Source organism: Salvelinus alpinus, chromosome 20 (genome assembly GCF_045679555.1).
Source record: "Salvelinus alpinus chromosome 20, SLU_Salpinus.1, whole genome shotgun sequence".
NCBI classification, from domain to species: Eukaryota; Metazoa; Chordata; class Actinopteri; order Salmoniformes; family Salmonidae; genus Salvelinus; species Salvelinus alpinus.
The window spans coordinates 36,691,277-36,708,498 of NC_092105.1; the positions used below are offsets into that span (position 1 = coordinate 36,691,277).

Below are 17,222 nucleotides of genomic sequence, written 5' to 3' on the forward strand. Positions count from 1 at the left end.
CTGATCCTGTAAAACAACACATTTCACTGCATCTATCCAGTGTGTGTGACAATAACACATTTATTATGGGGTAGGAGGGGAGGTCCAAAGGACTATTGAGTCCGTCATGTCCATATAAATCCACTATCACATAAGAATTCATTGGCCAATGACTTCAATAATGATAGTTGCTGAGTGAACCGCAGCTAGTACAGTTTATCAGACAACATTTGTTGTGTCGTTGATGGAAGTTGTTTGCTGTTGGATGCCAGTGGGCAACATTCCGATGCTGAACCACACCAGAGAGAACAGCCTTGTGGGTGCTCAATGTCTAGCTGGTATTTTGACGTGACAAGTTCAAGCAATTTACATAGTGATAACCGTACTGCAAATTACTGAACATTTTCACTTCATGAAATACATCCAGAATGCTAAAATACAAAACAATAGAGTTTATACCACATCATTTAGCCAAATCAGAGTGGCAGCTTAAACACGTGAGAATAAATAATTGACAACAGCTTCTTTAACAAGCTGAACTGAGGTGTGTGTAACAATGTATTTTTTCCTAGATTGTTTTTTAATGTGGAATTTAAATATCTATGTTGCTAGGACATGAACTGTAAGTCACCCTTGCTGTTTCATATCGGCCTGTAAAAAAGAGGAATAATTAGTGGACATGATTCTCAGTTGCTCAACACATACACTTTCCAGATCCCTCTTTCACCTATTAATGTCAATGACATCCATTTGCCTCTAATCTACCCCCTCAACTGTATCTCTCCCATGTTGCAATAAGACCTCTTGAGCAACATTAGGTTTCTATCTATTTCCCTCTGTGTGTGTGTGTGTGTGTGTGTGTGTGTGTGTGTGTGTGTGTGTGTGTGTGTGTGTGTGTGTGTGTGTGTGTGTGTGTGTGTGTGTGTGTGTGTGTGTGTGTGTGTGTGTGTGTGTGTGTGTGTGTGTGTGTGTGTGTGTGTGTGTGTGTGTGGCAGCTCACATGGTCAGGGTATGACAAGCCTCTCCTCAGGTTCGTGGGGTGACTGAGACTCTCATTTCCCTTCTATTTTTCCTAGAACTTCAGGTGGTTCTACATAAAGACTCATCAGGAACTCCAAATAAGCCACAGACAGCAATTCAGCTTTATGCAGCTACAAGTCTCATATTATAAAATATCTGTTTGTTATTTTCTTCCCAAAAGCAATATGCTATGAGTGACAAAACGTAGCTATTAAATGTACTTTCAAAGGCCACAAAAAAAACATTTTAATAAAATTATATATACATTTTTTAACACTGAAAAAAAAAATCACAATAATGAGATTATGGTTTTAAAATAAATATGTTTGTCCATTTTCAAAATCAACCATGTTAGTGGAAATGTCATTTTGATAATGGGAGCAGGCCTATATGCTATTCTACATGATCAAATGCTAATTGGAGGACTCATTATAGAACATACTTTGGTCATAAAACGTTCTTTCTCACAAGAAGAGAAGATGCCCCACTGACAGTGGACTTCTTAATGCCCAAAGCACTCCGGTATCAAAGTCTGTAATCTCATTTCATGACATTTTAACAGACATAGAGACAAAAAAGGGGGAGTTACTGGGCACAACTGTTTGCACCTCTCCTCTGTGCATCTCTAGATATGGCCTATTTACAAACGTATTAGAAACTATACTATACTTTTATCAATCATAGACTTATTGTGATGTCGTGAGGCCTTGGCAAAAATTGGCCCCAATATATATATATATATATATATATATGCTCATGACATTTGATTAAGATGATAATAATAGTTAATAGCCTAATAATAATAAAAATAAATAGAACGTTGTTATTGTTGATAACTTAAAAATAACCATAGATCTCAAAATTACCTTATAACCTGCCATCTTGATCAAGTTTCCATAATCCTGGTTTTGTATGAGCTCCATTCAAATCCAAATGGCTTTGAGTGGGCTCATCATATAGCCGCTTCCATCCATTTGTGAACTTATCATCCATCCATACAGAAAATAAATAGATACCGAGAAGGGAGGGGAATAGCCTACTTTACCAACCACAAACCATGTGTGTTAGTTACTCTCCGCTGCACATGACTGACTGGAGCCTACAAGTGATGATGACATTTTTAAAAACTGTGATAAACATGAAACATAATCAAAAAAGCCCTATATAGTATGATATGCATATTTGCAGGTTATAAATGACGCCTTTGCCGCAGCGTGTTTAGTTAATGCCAGTGAGAGCCGGGGAGAAAAATATGTCTGCATCTTCCCCCTTTCGTTTTTGTACAATAAATACAATGCGGAATGGCACGAACGATTTTCAATGAGAATATACAGTCACTCAGTCAAGATAAAAAGGCAGAGGTAGGCTACCTATCCGCTGTTGTGCCTCTGGATACATGCAGGAAGGGAGCTTTATGTACAGGTAAACTACCTGTGCGCTCCAATCAGGTACTTCGGCGCTCCTTTCACAGATTTCTCCCATATGCCAGTATGGACAGTGCCTGTCACCGAATTATAAAGATCTTCTCTCTCACTGCAATTACAGTGTTGTTTTATTTAATTTATGATGTCGCTATTGGAAGTCTGATTCGTGCGTAATTCCTCTAACTTTTGACTCAAAGCATAGCCTACAAATGATAAATATAATCTCAAGGGAGACAACAACTTGATCACGTTCTTCTCCAAACGACGCTCACACACATACTCCTCAATTATCCCTCCACGTGAAGATAGGTGGCGTGTTAAGGGGTCCGGCGCCTTCTACATTGCAGGAAAAGAAAGAGAGCGAAAAAATGTCATTAGAAGAGGCGTAACACGTCAGTGCGCGTCCCCAGGTCTGTTTCGTGAAGTGGCTGAAAGAGATCAGTCCTAACCTGCCCATCAGGAATAACGGTCCCTCGTCAAGCTATTTTCAAGGCTTATTCCCAGTTATTTTCTTTGGATCCACGACGCACCACTTTACCATTTCTCTTTGACGTTCTGTCTTCTAACCAGCTGTTTGAAGGATCACACTGACACTCTGGTAGGTGTATTTTACCATATTGTCATTTTTACATCAGTTTCTGACTGTGAAACTTCAACATCTATGTGGTTGAGGTAGCTATGGCATGCAGGTACCTCAGGTATCCGTGCGCTGTTGCGCAATTATCAAAGTTGGACCACTTACCTGAGCAGGTGAGAAAGGTCCGTGCTGCTCCAGGAGTGGGTAGAGCGCTGTAGGTACCTGCGTCAACTGTACTCTGATGCTATCATATTCCCGGTGTCCTTTCCGGGGAATCGAAATGTATTCGATGTTATTCGTTCCTATTCCTTTTGGTAGGAAACGGACGTATGCTATTCCCGTTGGTTTGCCATCCATCTTATTTGTACAGTTTATGCATAGCCTTCTATTAGATGGAGCAACATTGTTTTTTTATCCACATTCCAAATGTGAACATCTCCTATTCTGCGTAGCTGGGGTTTGTGCAGTGACCACCGACATCCGCACTATTGTGTGTGTTGTAGCCTATGTGTGTGTTCACTGCTGGTGCAAATGCCAAAGCCTTGTGAAAAAAATGCGATGCGGTGGCAACATTTCCACATTTAAATCTTTAAACTAGGAGATCCTCGTTTGGGCTGTGTTTCAACCATTCTACTTCAATTGATTTTCCTCGTAAATGTACAATATAAAGCTTTTCCATGTGGGGCAGTAGTCTATTCCGTGTGTTGTCGTGTAAATGTTGGTGACTGTGTGTGTGTTTGTTTTCTCCTTCGCTTCGCTACCGTTATAATACAAACTCCACTAACACCACGTCCCTACATTTTACACAACATTTGAACGGGGGCCATGGACAGGCTGGTTCTCATTTTTATCAATCAGTATGGATGGTAGATAAAATACATTTTAACACTCATTTCTTATAAAAGGGAAGTTTGTCTATTTCCCCACATTTTAAGATTGCACAATTTACCACGTTTTTTTCTTGCTGAATCCTTATCATGAATAATGGCCTATCAAAATAATTGGCTTTTTACAGAATATTAACACTCATAAACATAGCTTGCAAAAAGTGAAACCAAAATCTAAATGACTGAGATGCTGGTCATGATATGAGGTTTTTAATTGAATACAACACTTTTCTCAACTTGATTTAGACCTATGGGCGAGAAAAGGATGTAACATATTATGGCTTATGGTTCTTTGGTTAAGTTTGACATTTTAGTGATTAAAAACTGAACCAATGGGATAGATTTCAGTTTGGAGATGACAGCAAAATCGCTTTTGACTGACAGTAGGGGAAGCCGTCACAATCCCTAAACGTCATCGACAAGGCTCAAGTTTATGTGAAAGTTCAGTAAACTTAAACAAAAAGGTACACCTATTTTGTAGACTTCATACAATAATCGGCCTTAGTGGTAATGTATGCCTTAGCTTTCAGTCATCCTTGTAAGCTATCGAATGTGTCTGCCCGTCTGTCCTCCTCCTTCTGCTCGGTTCATTGACGCTCTGCCGGATTAGAGACATATCAAAAGATCAGGCGACGGCGGACGCAGTAGCCTACGATCCTACTCAATATCACTCTCCTGGACTCTTTCTTTACACATATGGAGTTTCATTGAAGACTTTAGAGTGAATTTTAACTTTTATATGTCGTGCCCCTGTGGTTGAACAGGATCCATACAGTCATCTTGTCCCAACATTTGTCGCCGTTTTGTTTGGTTATTAGATACCAACCAGAGCCTGCCTGTGTGCTGCTGATTGAAGGAGCCCATGCGGACTGCATGCCATCTGACCTAGCCTACTCGTCTTATCAATGAAGCAGGAGATCATGGCGGAGGGTCCCCGGTGTAAGAGGCGAAAACAATCCAACCCACAAAGAAAGAACGGTAAGACATTTTTCAAAGTAAAATAAAAGGACAGTTCGGGAACATTTGTATGTTTTGCCACCAGTCATATGCGGGACATCCCGCGCGCTGTCTCCTTCCACAGTGCAATTAGGCTACATTCAGTGTAAGCGTTGTGAAGAGGGTAGGCTGCGTAAAAGTAGCCTACATGTTGTTGTAGTGTTGAATTTAATCAGTATGAAAAGCATTTGAATGTTTATTTTCAATGAGATTATGAACACTAAAGTAGACTATCAAAAGTCTGGACTGTGTGAGAGAGGGACTTCAGAATGAGGCTCGAATAGCGGTTCGGCGAGATAGTGCCATTATCTAGCAGGCATGCAGGAAAACCGTTATATGGGTAGGAGCGCTTCTCGTAGGTTATGGACTGGAATTTTTGGGAAAACCTGTGGATTATGTAGAAATTGCATTGTTTTTGTAACGTGTGTGTGATTATGAAGGAAATGGGCTTTATCTCACGTTTATTCAACGCTGTTTCATTGCTGTGTATATTGTGTTGTGCTGTGTGTATTGTGTTGTGTTGTGCCATTATTGCCATTCAGAAGTGACTTGGTGTCTTTACAGACATTTACCACGTATTAGTTATTATAGGTTGTCAAATTGGAGATAAAGGTCTTGAAATGGTCATTATATGTAAGAGTCACAGTTTCTGAATGTTACATTTGTTGTTTGTTCTGATGCGGCGCGTCACAAAGGCTTACAGCACTAAACGCAACACAAGTCATAGGCAAGCTCACAGACTGTATCACACAAAAGTATCCGAGTGCATTTCTGTTATTATCGAACAGTTACTTGAGAATTTAGTTATGTGTTACAACGTTTATTTTCGTTTTTAACGATTATGTTAGGGGGAAAGCAACAGAGAAAAGTGGATATAAAAAACTCCTGAGTTTTGTGTAGCCTAGGAGTTGTGACAGGGATTTTGCGAGGAGGGCATCCCTTTGACGTTTCAGCCATGTGTGTTATGTAAAGTTTTAATTAATGTCAATGTTGAACTGAATTCGGTTTTGTTGTTACTTTAATATCATATGCTATTACATGTGACGTGTTAATTATCACAGTCTCTTGTTTTATTTGTTTGTTTGTTGTAGACGTAGACGTAAGCTATTGTAAACATGTATTTTTTTTAATAAATCTTTGCATTTAAATGATATTGTTTTTTGAACAATTTTCAGTCGACTTCTCGGGTTTATTCGTTTTTATTCGTTCATTGATTGAGTGAAATCGGTAGGTTGTTCAGGGTCTTTACTGCTCTCAAGCACGTTTCTGATCAACAAAGGCAAATAGAGTGAAGTATTGCTGCTCTCTAACTGCACCTTGGTGTTTGTAAGGACCAAGATGAGTAGTGAATTTTAAAATTGAAATGGTATAGTTTGAATTTCAAAGACCATTCAGCCAATATGGGCAAACATAACGAAAAAAATCATGTTGACCAATTGACATTTGTTTAAGAGTAAACGTATTTATTTAACCAACCTCTTTAGATCGTTTGGAAGCGTTTTTCACCAGCTTACGTCTCGTCTGAGGCTCAGCAACGGAGGCCTTCTGTCACTGTTGCTCCTCCCAGATGTTCACTTTTATTATTGATCATTTTATTGACGAAATGTTTGTGCACCCATTCCCCATGTTGCGCGGATTGCTTCTTCCTTGTGGGCGAATTTTATAGCCTATATCTTCATATGCAATTAGTTATTTTGAGTACGCTTGTGTTTGCCTTACAGTCCGCTGGATAGGCCTATATGGTCTATGTACGACTTTTAATTGTGTGGTTTAAGGCAACAACAAAAAAGACATGTGGGCCCTCAGTTTTGGTCTGGTGTAAATGTGTGTTATCCAGAATGTCAACTTTTAATTCATAAGACTGAAAGTCTACTACAACTCATGTGTGCCTGAATATACTTTTTGCCTGAGGCCAACTTTCACTCCGATGCAGTAGACTATTCCTATAGGAATATCTATAAGGCCTGAAGGGTCTTGTTATTTGACCTATGCATTTTATTATCGCAAATCGAGAAACGGAGCACCAGAATATACAGGTTGTGAGGTGGTGTGTTTTTGTTTGATTATAGATTTTTTCATGATCCTCATATTTTAATTCGAAATATGCAAGATCATTATGTAAATGCAATTAACCCTTTGTAGGGATGGTCCACATATTGTCTGTTGCATGTATATATACACTATGACAGTTTCTTGTGTTTATGCCTATACAACTCTTCTCCCCCCTTCCCACGCACATCTCCACCTACTCTGCCACTCTCGGGTCCCAATGGGAGGTCACATTAGGCCCTGTGTAACTCGATACGCGCAGCCTGCGCAGCTTTGTTGCAGTTCGCAGTCCCCCCTCTGGTGCTATAGGCCTACGTCACATCCAGCTGTGAGGGCTCGTTCGGTTGTGTGAGCGCAGCTGTCAAAAGCGCTCCCGTAACCTCGCCAGCCAGTAAAGTTAAAATAGTCTCTTTTTCTGTTTTTCTTTTTTTTAAATGGCCACTATTTCAGCTTTCAAAGCCACTCGCCATTAACCAAATTGGTGGACTAAAGTGTGTAGGGTTTAAAAGTAATTTAGCCTTAAGATCAAATACCTAATAAACTGGACACAAACCTTGTTTGATTAAATCAGACGAGTAGGTCCCAGCAGTGTCTTCTGTTATGGTCTTGCTACCCCGACTTAGAGTTAGTTATAAGACGTTAAATACATTGGTTCCTCTCTGGGTTATTACAACATTCAAATGAAGGCATGGTTTGTATAGCTGTCGTAGCCAGTAGGCTAGTGGGTCCATAACTGTCTCAAGACAATGGGTTTTCATTGGAAGTGTGTCTCATTTACATGCTCCTATCATCAGCAGTGAGCAGTGTCAGGGTGCCCGCTGTACCATTCATGCCACATTTCTCACAAACGTGCCATTGTCCTAGTTGCTGGAGACAGATACCTTTTCTAATGCCCTCCTGTTTGTGGTTGGATTTTTACCAGACATTTTTCTCTCACTTTTATTCAGTGTCTGTCAGCTTATTATGGCTAATGGCATATGAGCTCACTCATACGTGTTCATGTGCACGCGTGTGCGCGCACACACACACACACACGCACGCACACACACGCACACACACACACACACACACACACACACACACACACACACACACACACACACACACACACACACACACACACACACACACACACACACACACACACACACACACACACCCTCGGTCCGAGAGCTCCCTGGCACTGCTATGGTGGTCCTTCACAACGCCTTTGGTATGATTACCACTCTCGTTCACATCAGTGCTGACCTGAATGCCTTTCATATCTGCTCCGCCATGTCTTACGCACCCCTCCCTCCCTCCCTCGCTCCCTCCCTCCCTCCCCCTCAGTAAACACCCCCTGAGGGCAGAACAAAGAAAAGGAGCTCCTCTCCTCATTCTTAATCACAATTCAGGCCTTTCACCGCCGCCAGGCCGCTCTCGCATTCAGCATCCCAAAGCCCGAGATGAAAAGAGCTCAGGAAAAAATGGAAAGCAGACAGAGAGAGTGAGTGAGAGTGAGAGGGGGAATGAAAAAGAGCGATTATGGAAAAGAGGGACAGAAGGTGGTGGTGGGTAGTGACTGAGCGACATAACTTAGGTGTCTCCGGCTGTTTGTCAGGCCTCCCCTGGTTACGTGCCCTATATAGCCCTCCCACTCAGCCCAAGGGCTGGGTCCTACTGATGGACAGATAGGGTTACGGGATGCCATTCCTGGACTATTCACAGCTGAATGGGAGAGAGCGAGAGAGAGGGATGAGTGGTGTAGGGAGATAGAGAGCGAGAGATGAGTGGTAAGCAGGGAGAAAGTGAGAGAGGGAGGATAGAGAGAAGGAAAGGGAAAGGGAGAGAGAGGAAGAGGTGAGGGGTGTGGATAGAGAGAGCATGGTTGCGAGGGAGGGAACGCAACAGTTTGTTTTATGGCTGTAAAAGAAATCTTGCGAGTGCCTGAGACTTTTCAGATTCCATTTTAATCAGCATGACAGAGTTGGGGGCAGGTGGGATTTGTTTTTGTTTTCCCCTGTGGATTGGTTGTGCTAGTCACATTGTGTGTTGTATTGCATTACACACTCCGCCCCATCCATCCCTCACCCACTCACAACAAACTACCTTCATAATGCCTATTTCTGTACATTTAAAAGATAGAGCTTGCGATTTGTGCTCCAAGGCCTTAATACTTACTATATAACCCTGAATAGATCCATAAAGCCCAATTCAGAGGCAAAACACTTGTCTTGCAGTGCTGTCTAGCGAGACAGACTTCATTGTGGTAGGCCTCTTCTCTTTTCTCCTGCTGCTTCATAGGTCAGGAATCACACATCCACAGAGGCAGACAGAAAGAGAGAGATAAATAGAAACAGAGCAAGAGAGAGAGAAAGGGGGTGGGATGCTGCAACTTTAAAATACACCATGTGATATGAATTCCTAATTTTTTGTTAAGAAAAGAAGATTATCTTCATTCACCTTCATTCAACTCCCTCCCTCCCTCCCTCCCTCCCTCCCTCCCTCCCTCCCTCCCTCCCTCCCTCCCTCCCTCCCTCCCTCCCTCCCTCCCTCTCTCCCTCCCTCCCTCCCTCCCTCCCTCCCTCCCTCCCTCCCTCCCTTTGCCAGCCCAAGCTGTGCGGGATTTAGGCAGATTTACTTCACCAAACACCTTTGGACATTGGGGAGGAGACAGGCCTGCTTTGGGAAGAAGGGGGCCTTTGTTCCGAGAGGTGCAGGAGAGATAATGCTTCACCAAGTAGCCAGGCGGAGGCAGGGACATTATATTAACCAGTGTGCCGGTGGCCTGGGGAGCCGTGTTAAGTCTCTATGCAGCCACTGCCCCCTCCTCACTCTTTATACATACAGGGACATAGAGATTGGCTGGCCGGATGCCTCTATGCTCCAGTGTTTTTGACTTGGCCCCAATGACTCCTGACTACACACTTATAAACATACACCCAATAACATACACACTCCCATATTAATGCACTCCCAGTTCAAATGGCCAAAGTCAGTGATTAATTTATAGATGTACAGTTTGGTCTTTATTTGTGTATGATCAAACTTAAATGTTGTTTTGATCATATTAATGAAATTATCTGGTATCCTGTCTGTCTTGAGAAAGAGAGCGATCTATATAATTATTTAGGAGTAGCCTAAGTCCTGCTTTACTAATCCACAGCAACACTATACACTTCTCCCACCTCTCTCGTTCCGTAGCCTGCCTGCACTACCACCACTCCAGCTACAGCTTTATCCTGCCTGTCCTCCTAACATCTGTCACCACTGAGGGGGACAGGAGAGAATGCCACCGGGGGCGCAGTTACTCTCGCGTCACCGGTGACTAATAGGAACAGGCCATGTACATATTAGTGTGTCTGCTGCCTGCCTGCCTGCCTGCCGTGCCCACCCACACCCACCCCCACTCACTCATCATTCTCTTTACCGTACTTCTTTGAGATGCATGGGCCCTGCCTGCCTGCTTGTAAATGCCAAGATGTCTAACTGTACAAACAAAGCTCATCACTGTGTCAGAAGCACAAAAGTCTTCAGAACAGAGAGCCCGCTTTGACAGCTTCAGAACACCTACAGTACGCCTCCCTACGCTGCTGACTGGAATGGTGGAGACACAGAGAGTGTTGCTTGCTCCAGTTTGTACTATAGGGCTGCACTGCACTGACTGACTTTGAGGGATACGAATCAGGCTGCTAAAGCGTTACATTCTGCTGGTTATTTGTGTGCCTGACAGTGTTGGTGCATTTCAAGGTGACTGACATGGGTTATTGTATTTTTTTCTCTCTGTAACCATGTGCATATTTTCTTCATGAGTGAATACAGAGTTCCCCCGTGACATTTTGTGGCGCCACATCGCCTTTAGCCTAAACAGCTAGGATTTACCAAGGTCAATAATGAGGTATGTCACTGCAGGCTACAGAAACAACAGTCCCAGTGATAATGAATGGAAATAAGGTTCAGTGCAACTATCAGGGGTGGGGGGATGGGGAGAGGGGAGCTCTGTATGATAACCTTACTGAACTATTACACATTTTTCTCAGTTATTTTCAATTGAGCAGTTTTAGAAGTGTTTTGTTTATTTGTTTTAAGTGAGCATGAGGTGCTCTCTGATCGAGGCCTGTATACATATCGACTGAACATGTTTGAGCCAGACGACAACATTTTCAGACACACGTATGCGGCATCCCTCACATGGATATGTGGGCTTGATTGGCGCGGTGTGGTGCAGCACCCGGGGCAAGGTCACACACATGGAACAATCAATAACGGATCGGTGGATTAAGGTGTCATGACATCTGTGGGTCCAGACCTCTCCCATACGGCTGAATGCCTCCCACAGAGAGTTCTGTTTGTCTGTCAGCGAGCTTTCCGGTCAGATCTACACAACCAGGACTTAAAGCTTACATACTGGGTCTCTGGCCCGCTGTACTGTCGTCACCTGAGTGGGAAAGTTTACAAACACACATGCTGTTCTCTCTTGGAAGTAGACACTGTGGTTGAATCTGGCTTGTGGTATCTGATGCATATCCCCTGTGGCGTGTTTTCGGTGATAAAGATCAACCGTTCTGTGTAGAAGTAATAGAAATAGATTGATTTTGGAGATTAGTCTCTGTCTCTCTCCAGTCCTCCCTGTTAGCCCTCTTCTGAACTAGATCTGTATGCTTTAGGACCCCTACTACTATAGCAACTGAAAGATCTCAAAGACTGACATCACTGTAATTACATTTGTGTTGTTTTCTAAACATTCTTTCAACCTATATCTGCCGTGAGTAGTGGGAAGGTGATAAACCTCACCACTCAAACATATCTGGCCATTTACATGACAGCAACCGGGTTAGAAACAACAACACCATGCGCTTGAAACCCGTTGATGATCAGCTTTGGGTAGTGTTGTCCACCACTATGAGGTGGAAGGGCAGCCATCAGGATGTGTAGATGTGATGTGATCCTTAAATAGGCTCTGACTGGGGCAGAGGCTCCTCTGAGCCGTAGCCGTTCCCGGCGCTGTCACTACCAAATGTCACCCAGACACCTCCCCAGGTAACAAACACAGCCGACTGGGTGAAGGGATTAGTCATGGTGACAGCATCCACCCTCCATCCTGCTCCCTCCATCCTTACCCTCCTTTCCCAAACCCCCTCTTGTGACAGCCAGACAGGCTCCAGCCAGCGCCTCCTCTCCTCTTCCGTTGTTCGGATCCACTCTCCTGTCCTGGTTGGTTTGGAGACAGCCTTTGTTTCCCATGCAGGGGTCCTCTCTCTCTGTGCGTTAGGTTAACACTACCAGTTCACTGTCCTGTCCTCCTATTGGGTTGTCTGTAGTGCTCCTCAGGGTACATCAGCAGGGGTTCCAATCAGGGATGAAAGGACACAACTTCCTGGTCACAGATCTAGCAATTAAAGTAATGAGGAAGTTCATCACTCATGGAAGCCAGGCCTGAGTTGAGCCTCAGCCCCTATGGTGGGCCTCCCTCCTGATAGTTCCGTACTCTGAGCTGCTCAGTCACAACCTCAGGCGTAGGCTGCCTGTGTCTTATCTGAGGGGGATGTCCTGTCCTTACATTCCACAGCTAAATGATCCCCTTCCTAGTGTTAGTCCAACCACTCAGGGGTATAGGAACTGGCATTCCTGTCAAAGTGGCCCGTTTTACAGTTTTATTTGAAGGAAAGGTGAGCACTCTTTCACCTCTGCTATGGGGTTTGTTTGCCGTATGGTTGGGAGCTATGGCTTCAGAGGTGATGAGGGAGAAGTCTTGTAAAAGGGACAGTTGCGTGAGAGTTTCAGATCAACATCTTTGATTCTGTGTGTCATTTCCGGCGTCGTTCATCCGAGGGAAATGCTTGCCGGTGTGGTTCTCTCTTCCATCACTGGGGTGGTGTGTGTATAGTATACTAAAGAGACTTGGCAGTGCCATGTGTGTGCCACTCATCCAGATGGCACGTCTTATCGTACCCTCTAAACAGACAAATCACAGGGCATCTTAATGTTTGGAGTTTTACAGTACAGGGGGCTGCACTCCTAATGACTTGCATTCACTCTGGTTTTACCATAAAGGAGTGATCCTGTGCAATTAGACTTAATGAAATATTCATGTGTGGCACCTTCTCAGCCGTCCTCCTCGCAAATGAGCGAGCCACGCTTAATGCACCCCCCGTTTGTATTATGGTGGCAGCCTGGCATGTTGGCAATTAGTGCTTTGCTCTGACAAGCGACTGTAGTGCTGGGCGGGGATAGGAGGTAGAGGAGGGTGGGGTGTACTGGGTAGGAAAGGGGAGAGTTTCTTGTTGTTACACATGCAAAGCTCCTCCCCTTGAATGCTCATCTTTTTCCTGAACAACAAAAAGGCACAGAGGGAGTTTATACCATCCTGAACAAGACAGGAACAGGGAAGTGGTCTTATAGGGTTAGGTAGATGGAGTCTGACATAATAAAATGGAGTCTGACATAAAAGCCAGGTCCAGCATAATCTTTTTCACCGATCGATGATAAAACACCTTTCAATGTTAAGCTTGGCTGTCTCCTTCAGCAGTTTGTTGTCTTTATCTCTCGTTCTCTCAATGTGAAGTTCTGACATTAAGCATCTGTTCAAACAAACCACATTCACAGATTAAGCATGGCACAATTGCATCAGCCGCACATTACCAATCTCTTTCTTTGATTTTTTCTTGCCCTCTAACATTCTCTGTCTCTCTCTCTCACACACACACACACACACACACACACACACACACACACACACACACACACACACACACACACACACACACACACACACACACACACACACACACACACACACACACACACACACACACACACACACACACACACACACACACACACACACACACACACAGGTTTGCATATGACAAGCAGGGCCTGATGGGGTTACGGCTGTCCACGGTCTTTATTGAGCTAAAACGGCGTGACGGCTGAGTTTTGTTAAGCTGGGAACAAAGGAAAGGAGGGGTGCTGGGATGACATTGTCTGTGTGGATATAAGTGTTGTCACTGTTTGGGTTGGGCTGGTGCAACGCAGCACTCTAGCAGGGTCATATTCATTACATCAGAAAATTATCGTGCGTTTTTTAAGTCCTCTCTCAAACTTTGCCAGACATTGTTGTTGCTATGAGAGGTAATTATTAGGAGTAATTTTTTTGGTATGACTTCCATTTCCTCTGTTTTGAAAACTTTTTTAGTTGCCATTGGTCATATTTTTTAAACATTTATAAGAAAAACATAAATATTGTAGTTTTTTATCATCATTAGTCGAAAACCTACATCGCTTGTTCCACAGACCTGTCAACCATGAAATCTCTCTCTCACAAAATGACACTTCACAGGCCAGGTTTTGGGAAAGTCCCCATATGCATTTCAATTAGTTTTTCTTTCACAGATTCTCTCCTTAGTTCCCACGCAATGGGGCCTAATCAGTTGTGCACCTTTAGCTGAGGCCTGAGAAGTCTCGCGCGTTGCATTTGCGCAGGCCTAACCGTGTTTGCAGTGGGATTACGAGGGCTGGGTGGGTTGTATGAGAGCTCGGGGGGGTTTGGGGTGACTGTGTAAAGGTAGCCATGGGAAGGACCCCCTGATGGTGAGGAATGCTGGTCAGGTCACAGAAAATGAGAGGGGGGTGCTGAACGAACACTCCGGGGATGGGGCAGGTGCTTTTGTGGGTCCTGTCAAGCATCAAAGCTGTGACAGAGCTGAAAAGGTTAGTACTACAGCCGAGTACTATACCCCCCCTCCCCCAAGTTGCGAGTGGGTGCTAGGGTGACAGCCATTTCATTCTCCTCCTGTACTCCCCAATTTAAAGGTTGCTGTTTTCCGAAATGGACAAGAGGTGTAGAGTAGATACATTTTAAAACGCAGTGTTATCTGATCTATTTCGAACTCTGATCTAAATCTGCACGATTGCAAAGTACCATTTTATTTACAACGTGACAAACACCTTGGTAAAAGGCTATTGTTCCCCTGTCGTGAGAGTAGCCCTCAAAAGGCAACGATAACTTTATAAGATCTGTTTGTTCCAATAGCGTGCTTATGCAGTGAAATGGGCAGTAAATCGAACAGTTTTTCTCCATTGTGTGATGGTTCTAGTCTAAACAAACAATCTGTAATTGTTTGGACTTGACTCATTAAGTATAGAACAACAACACATGTTACAGAAAATACAAGTATTCAATTGAGCAGCCCTCATTGAGACAACACATCCAAACAGACTCATTTGTCATTTACGATCATATGGAAAAACAGTTCAGCACAAAGAGATTGCATTTATTTCCATTTATATTTTGCGTGATAATTGTGTTAATTGTTAAAGGTGTTACCTATAAAAGCCTAACCCTCCCCACCCTACAATGTAACCTGCCCTGCCAACTCTTAAAGCAGAAAGCCCTTACAGCCCAGTGACAAATTGTTCTGCTCTTTTCTTTGAGCTTCATTGGGTGCTTTGGTGGCACTGTCCCCTGTACCTCATGTTTGGGTAGAGGTGGGGGGTGTTCGGGGGGTACAGGTTGCGTCATGGGACCCGAGGTGTCCCCTTTTGTGCAGCCCGTCAAACGTGGTTAACATGCGGCCATTTATCTCCAAAGCCCCCTGGGTGCACAATGGTCTGGGTGAGCAGAGCAGACCCACGATGGAGGGAGGGGAGGGGGGGGGGGGCAGCTTAGCTGTGGTGCGCTCCTATTCTCCCCCACTCTTCTCTTTCTCTCTTTCCCTCCCTCCTCCCTCCCGTTTCTCCTCTTGGCTGCACACAAGCCCTCTGTCATTGTTTTGTTTCATTATTTTCCCCAGAGGCACTCCTCAGTGTGGGTCAGGCGTTATCTGACAAGGTGCTTCAGAATGTCGGGAGCCCCCGCTAGACGGATTGTACCTTGCAAACGTGCTGTAGCAGAACCAGGGCCCTCAACCAGTGGGCTGTAAACAATAAGGCAGTGTTAGTTACCCCCCCTCCCCAATCCCCTCCTATTTGCCCTGTAAAGTACTAACAGAAACAGTTATACCTGACAATAAAGCTACAGTTTTACAAGCTTCTCTCCCTTTGTTAGGATTTGCATAAAGGAGTGATGAGATGTGAAAAGAACCAGCATGAGCAATGCCTCTTCTAAAGAAAAGAAGGAAAGAGAGAGGGAGGGAATTAGTCGAGGTCAGGGAGCCGTTTCTGCTTGTGGGCAATGCTATTTATTGTATCCATTAGACAGTTTCAGATCAACATACATTCATATCCTTCCACAACAATGTTGTGCGGTGAGATTCAGAAATACACTTTTCTGTTCAAAATCAGATCAACAAAAAGGTAGCTTGCATTTTGAATGATTTTGATTGCATAATGACAAACACATAATGCTATACACTACTGGTTTATGATGACAGTACATAGTCTAGTCAGAATAATAAGCCCTTGAGCCTGGCATGCAGCACCTGCCTACGGGGAGGTATGCATTCATTTTATCGCTCTAACAGGATTAGGTTGGGCTGTAATTGATTCATTTGCAGTGAAGGGAGGTGACAGAGCTTTGGAAATGAGAGTTTAGGTAGAACAGACACCCCACAATCCAGCTCTGACTCCATGTGTCAATTTTATTACATCAGTCCAGATGAAGTTGAAAGGCTCCCTTTGTATTCACTCGTTGGCTGTTTGTGCCTCTCTCTCTCAAAGAGATGAGATTCAATAGAGGACATTGACAGTGTTTTTTCTCTCTCTGTCTTTCTCCTCTCTCTCTCTCTCTCTCTCTCTTACCAGTTACAATGTATCTCCACCATTGTTTAATGCAATGGGCATGGCTAGATATGAGGTATCCATGAATGCAATGAAAACGGTATTATTTAAATAACTTTTTTTATGCATTGAGATACAACTGAGGTGAACAAGGTCAATCAATGTCTCCCTGCCTTCAACATCCTACTTGGTCGATTGGGAGTGTGTTGTTTTTAATGAGCACACCAAACCTAAGGGCTAAATTGGTGAGGAGGAGTGTGGGTATCTGTCGTGCATGACTCTGTCATCTTTGTGTGTGTGTGTGTGTGTGTGTGTGTGTGTGTGTGTGTGTGTGTGTGTGTGTGTGTGTGTGTGTGTGTGTGTGTGTGTGTGTGTGTGTGTGTGTGTGTGTGTGTGTGTGTGTGAGTGTGTGTGTGTGTGTATGGTCGGATTGGAGGGGGCATAGGCCTAGCCTACATTGGCGAGTGGAGGCTAGGGCAGGCCAGGCCGGGGGGCTCCTCAGGCTGGATGTCTGAATAGAGAGTTTGGTCCCCATGTAAACCAGTTCACCTGAAAGTAATGGTCCCCGTCCCAGCAGGGCCATGCAGGGCA

At 43.9% G+C, this 17,222-nt stretch overlaps 1 protein-coding gene and 1 long non-coding RNA gene across 4 annotated transcripts in view; one reads left to right on the top strand and one right to left on the bottom strand.

The window, feature by feature from the left end:
* Positions 1-872: 872 nt before the first annotated feature.
* LOC139546774 (uncharacterized) lies at positions 873-3,726 on the bottom strand. Its single transcript, XR_011669270.1, has 2 exons — positions 3,166-3,726; positions 873-2,759 (listed from the first exon to the last, which is right to left on the bottom strand). It is a non-coding gene; the product is annotated as an uncharacterized lncRNA (long non-coding RNA).
* Positions 2,798-17,222, top strand: part of zeb2a (zinc finger E-box binding homeobox 2a) — a 49,495-nt gene continuing 35,070 nt past the window's right edge. For 2 of the 3 annotated variants that reach the window (XM_071355540.1, XM_071355542.1), the window contains exons 1-2: positions 2,799-3,021; positions 4,706-4,865. In XM_071355540.1, the coding sequence (XP_071211641.1) occupies positions 4,793-4,865 (73 nt within the window). In that variant the 5' untranslated portion in view covers positions 2,799-3,021; positions 4,706-4,792. Of the gene's footprint in view, positions 3,022-4,705; positions 4,866-17,222 lie in introns of all 3 variants that reach the window. The other variant, XM_071355541.1, reaches the window with a different exon arrangement.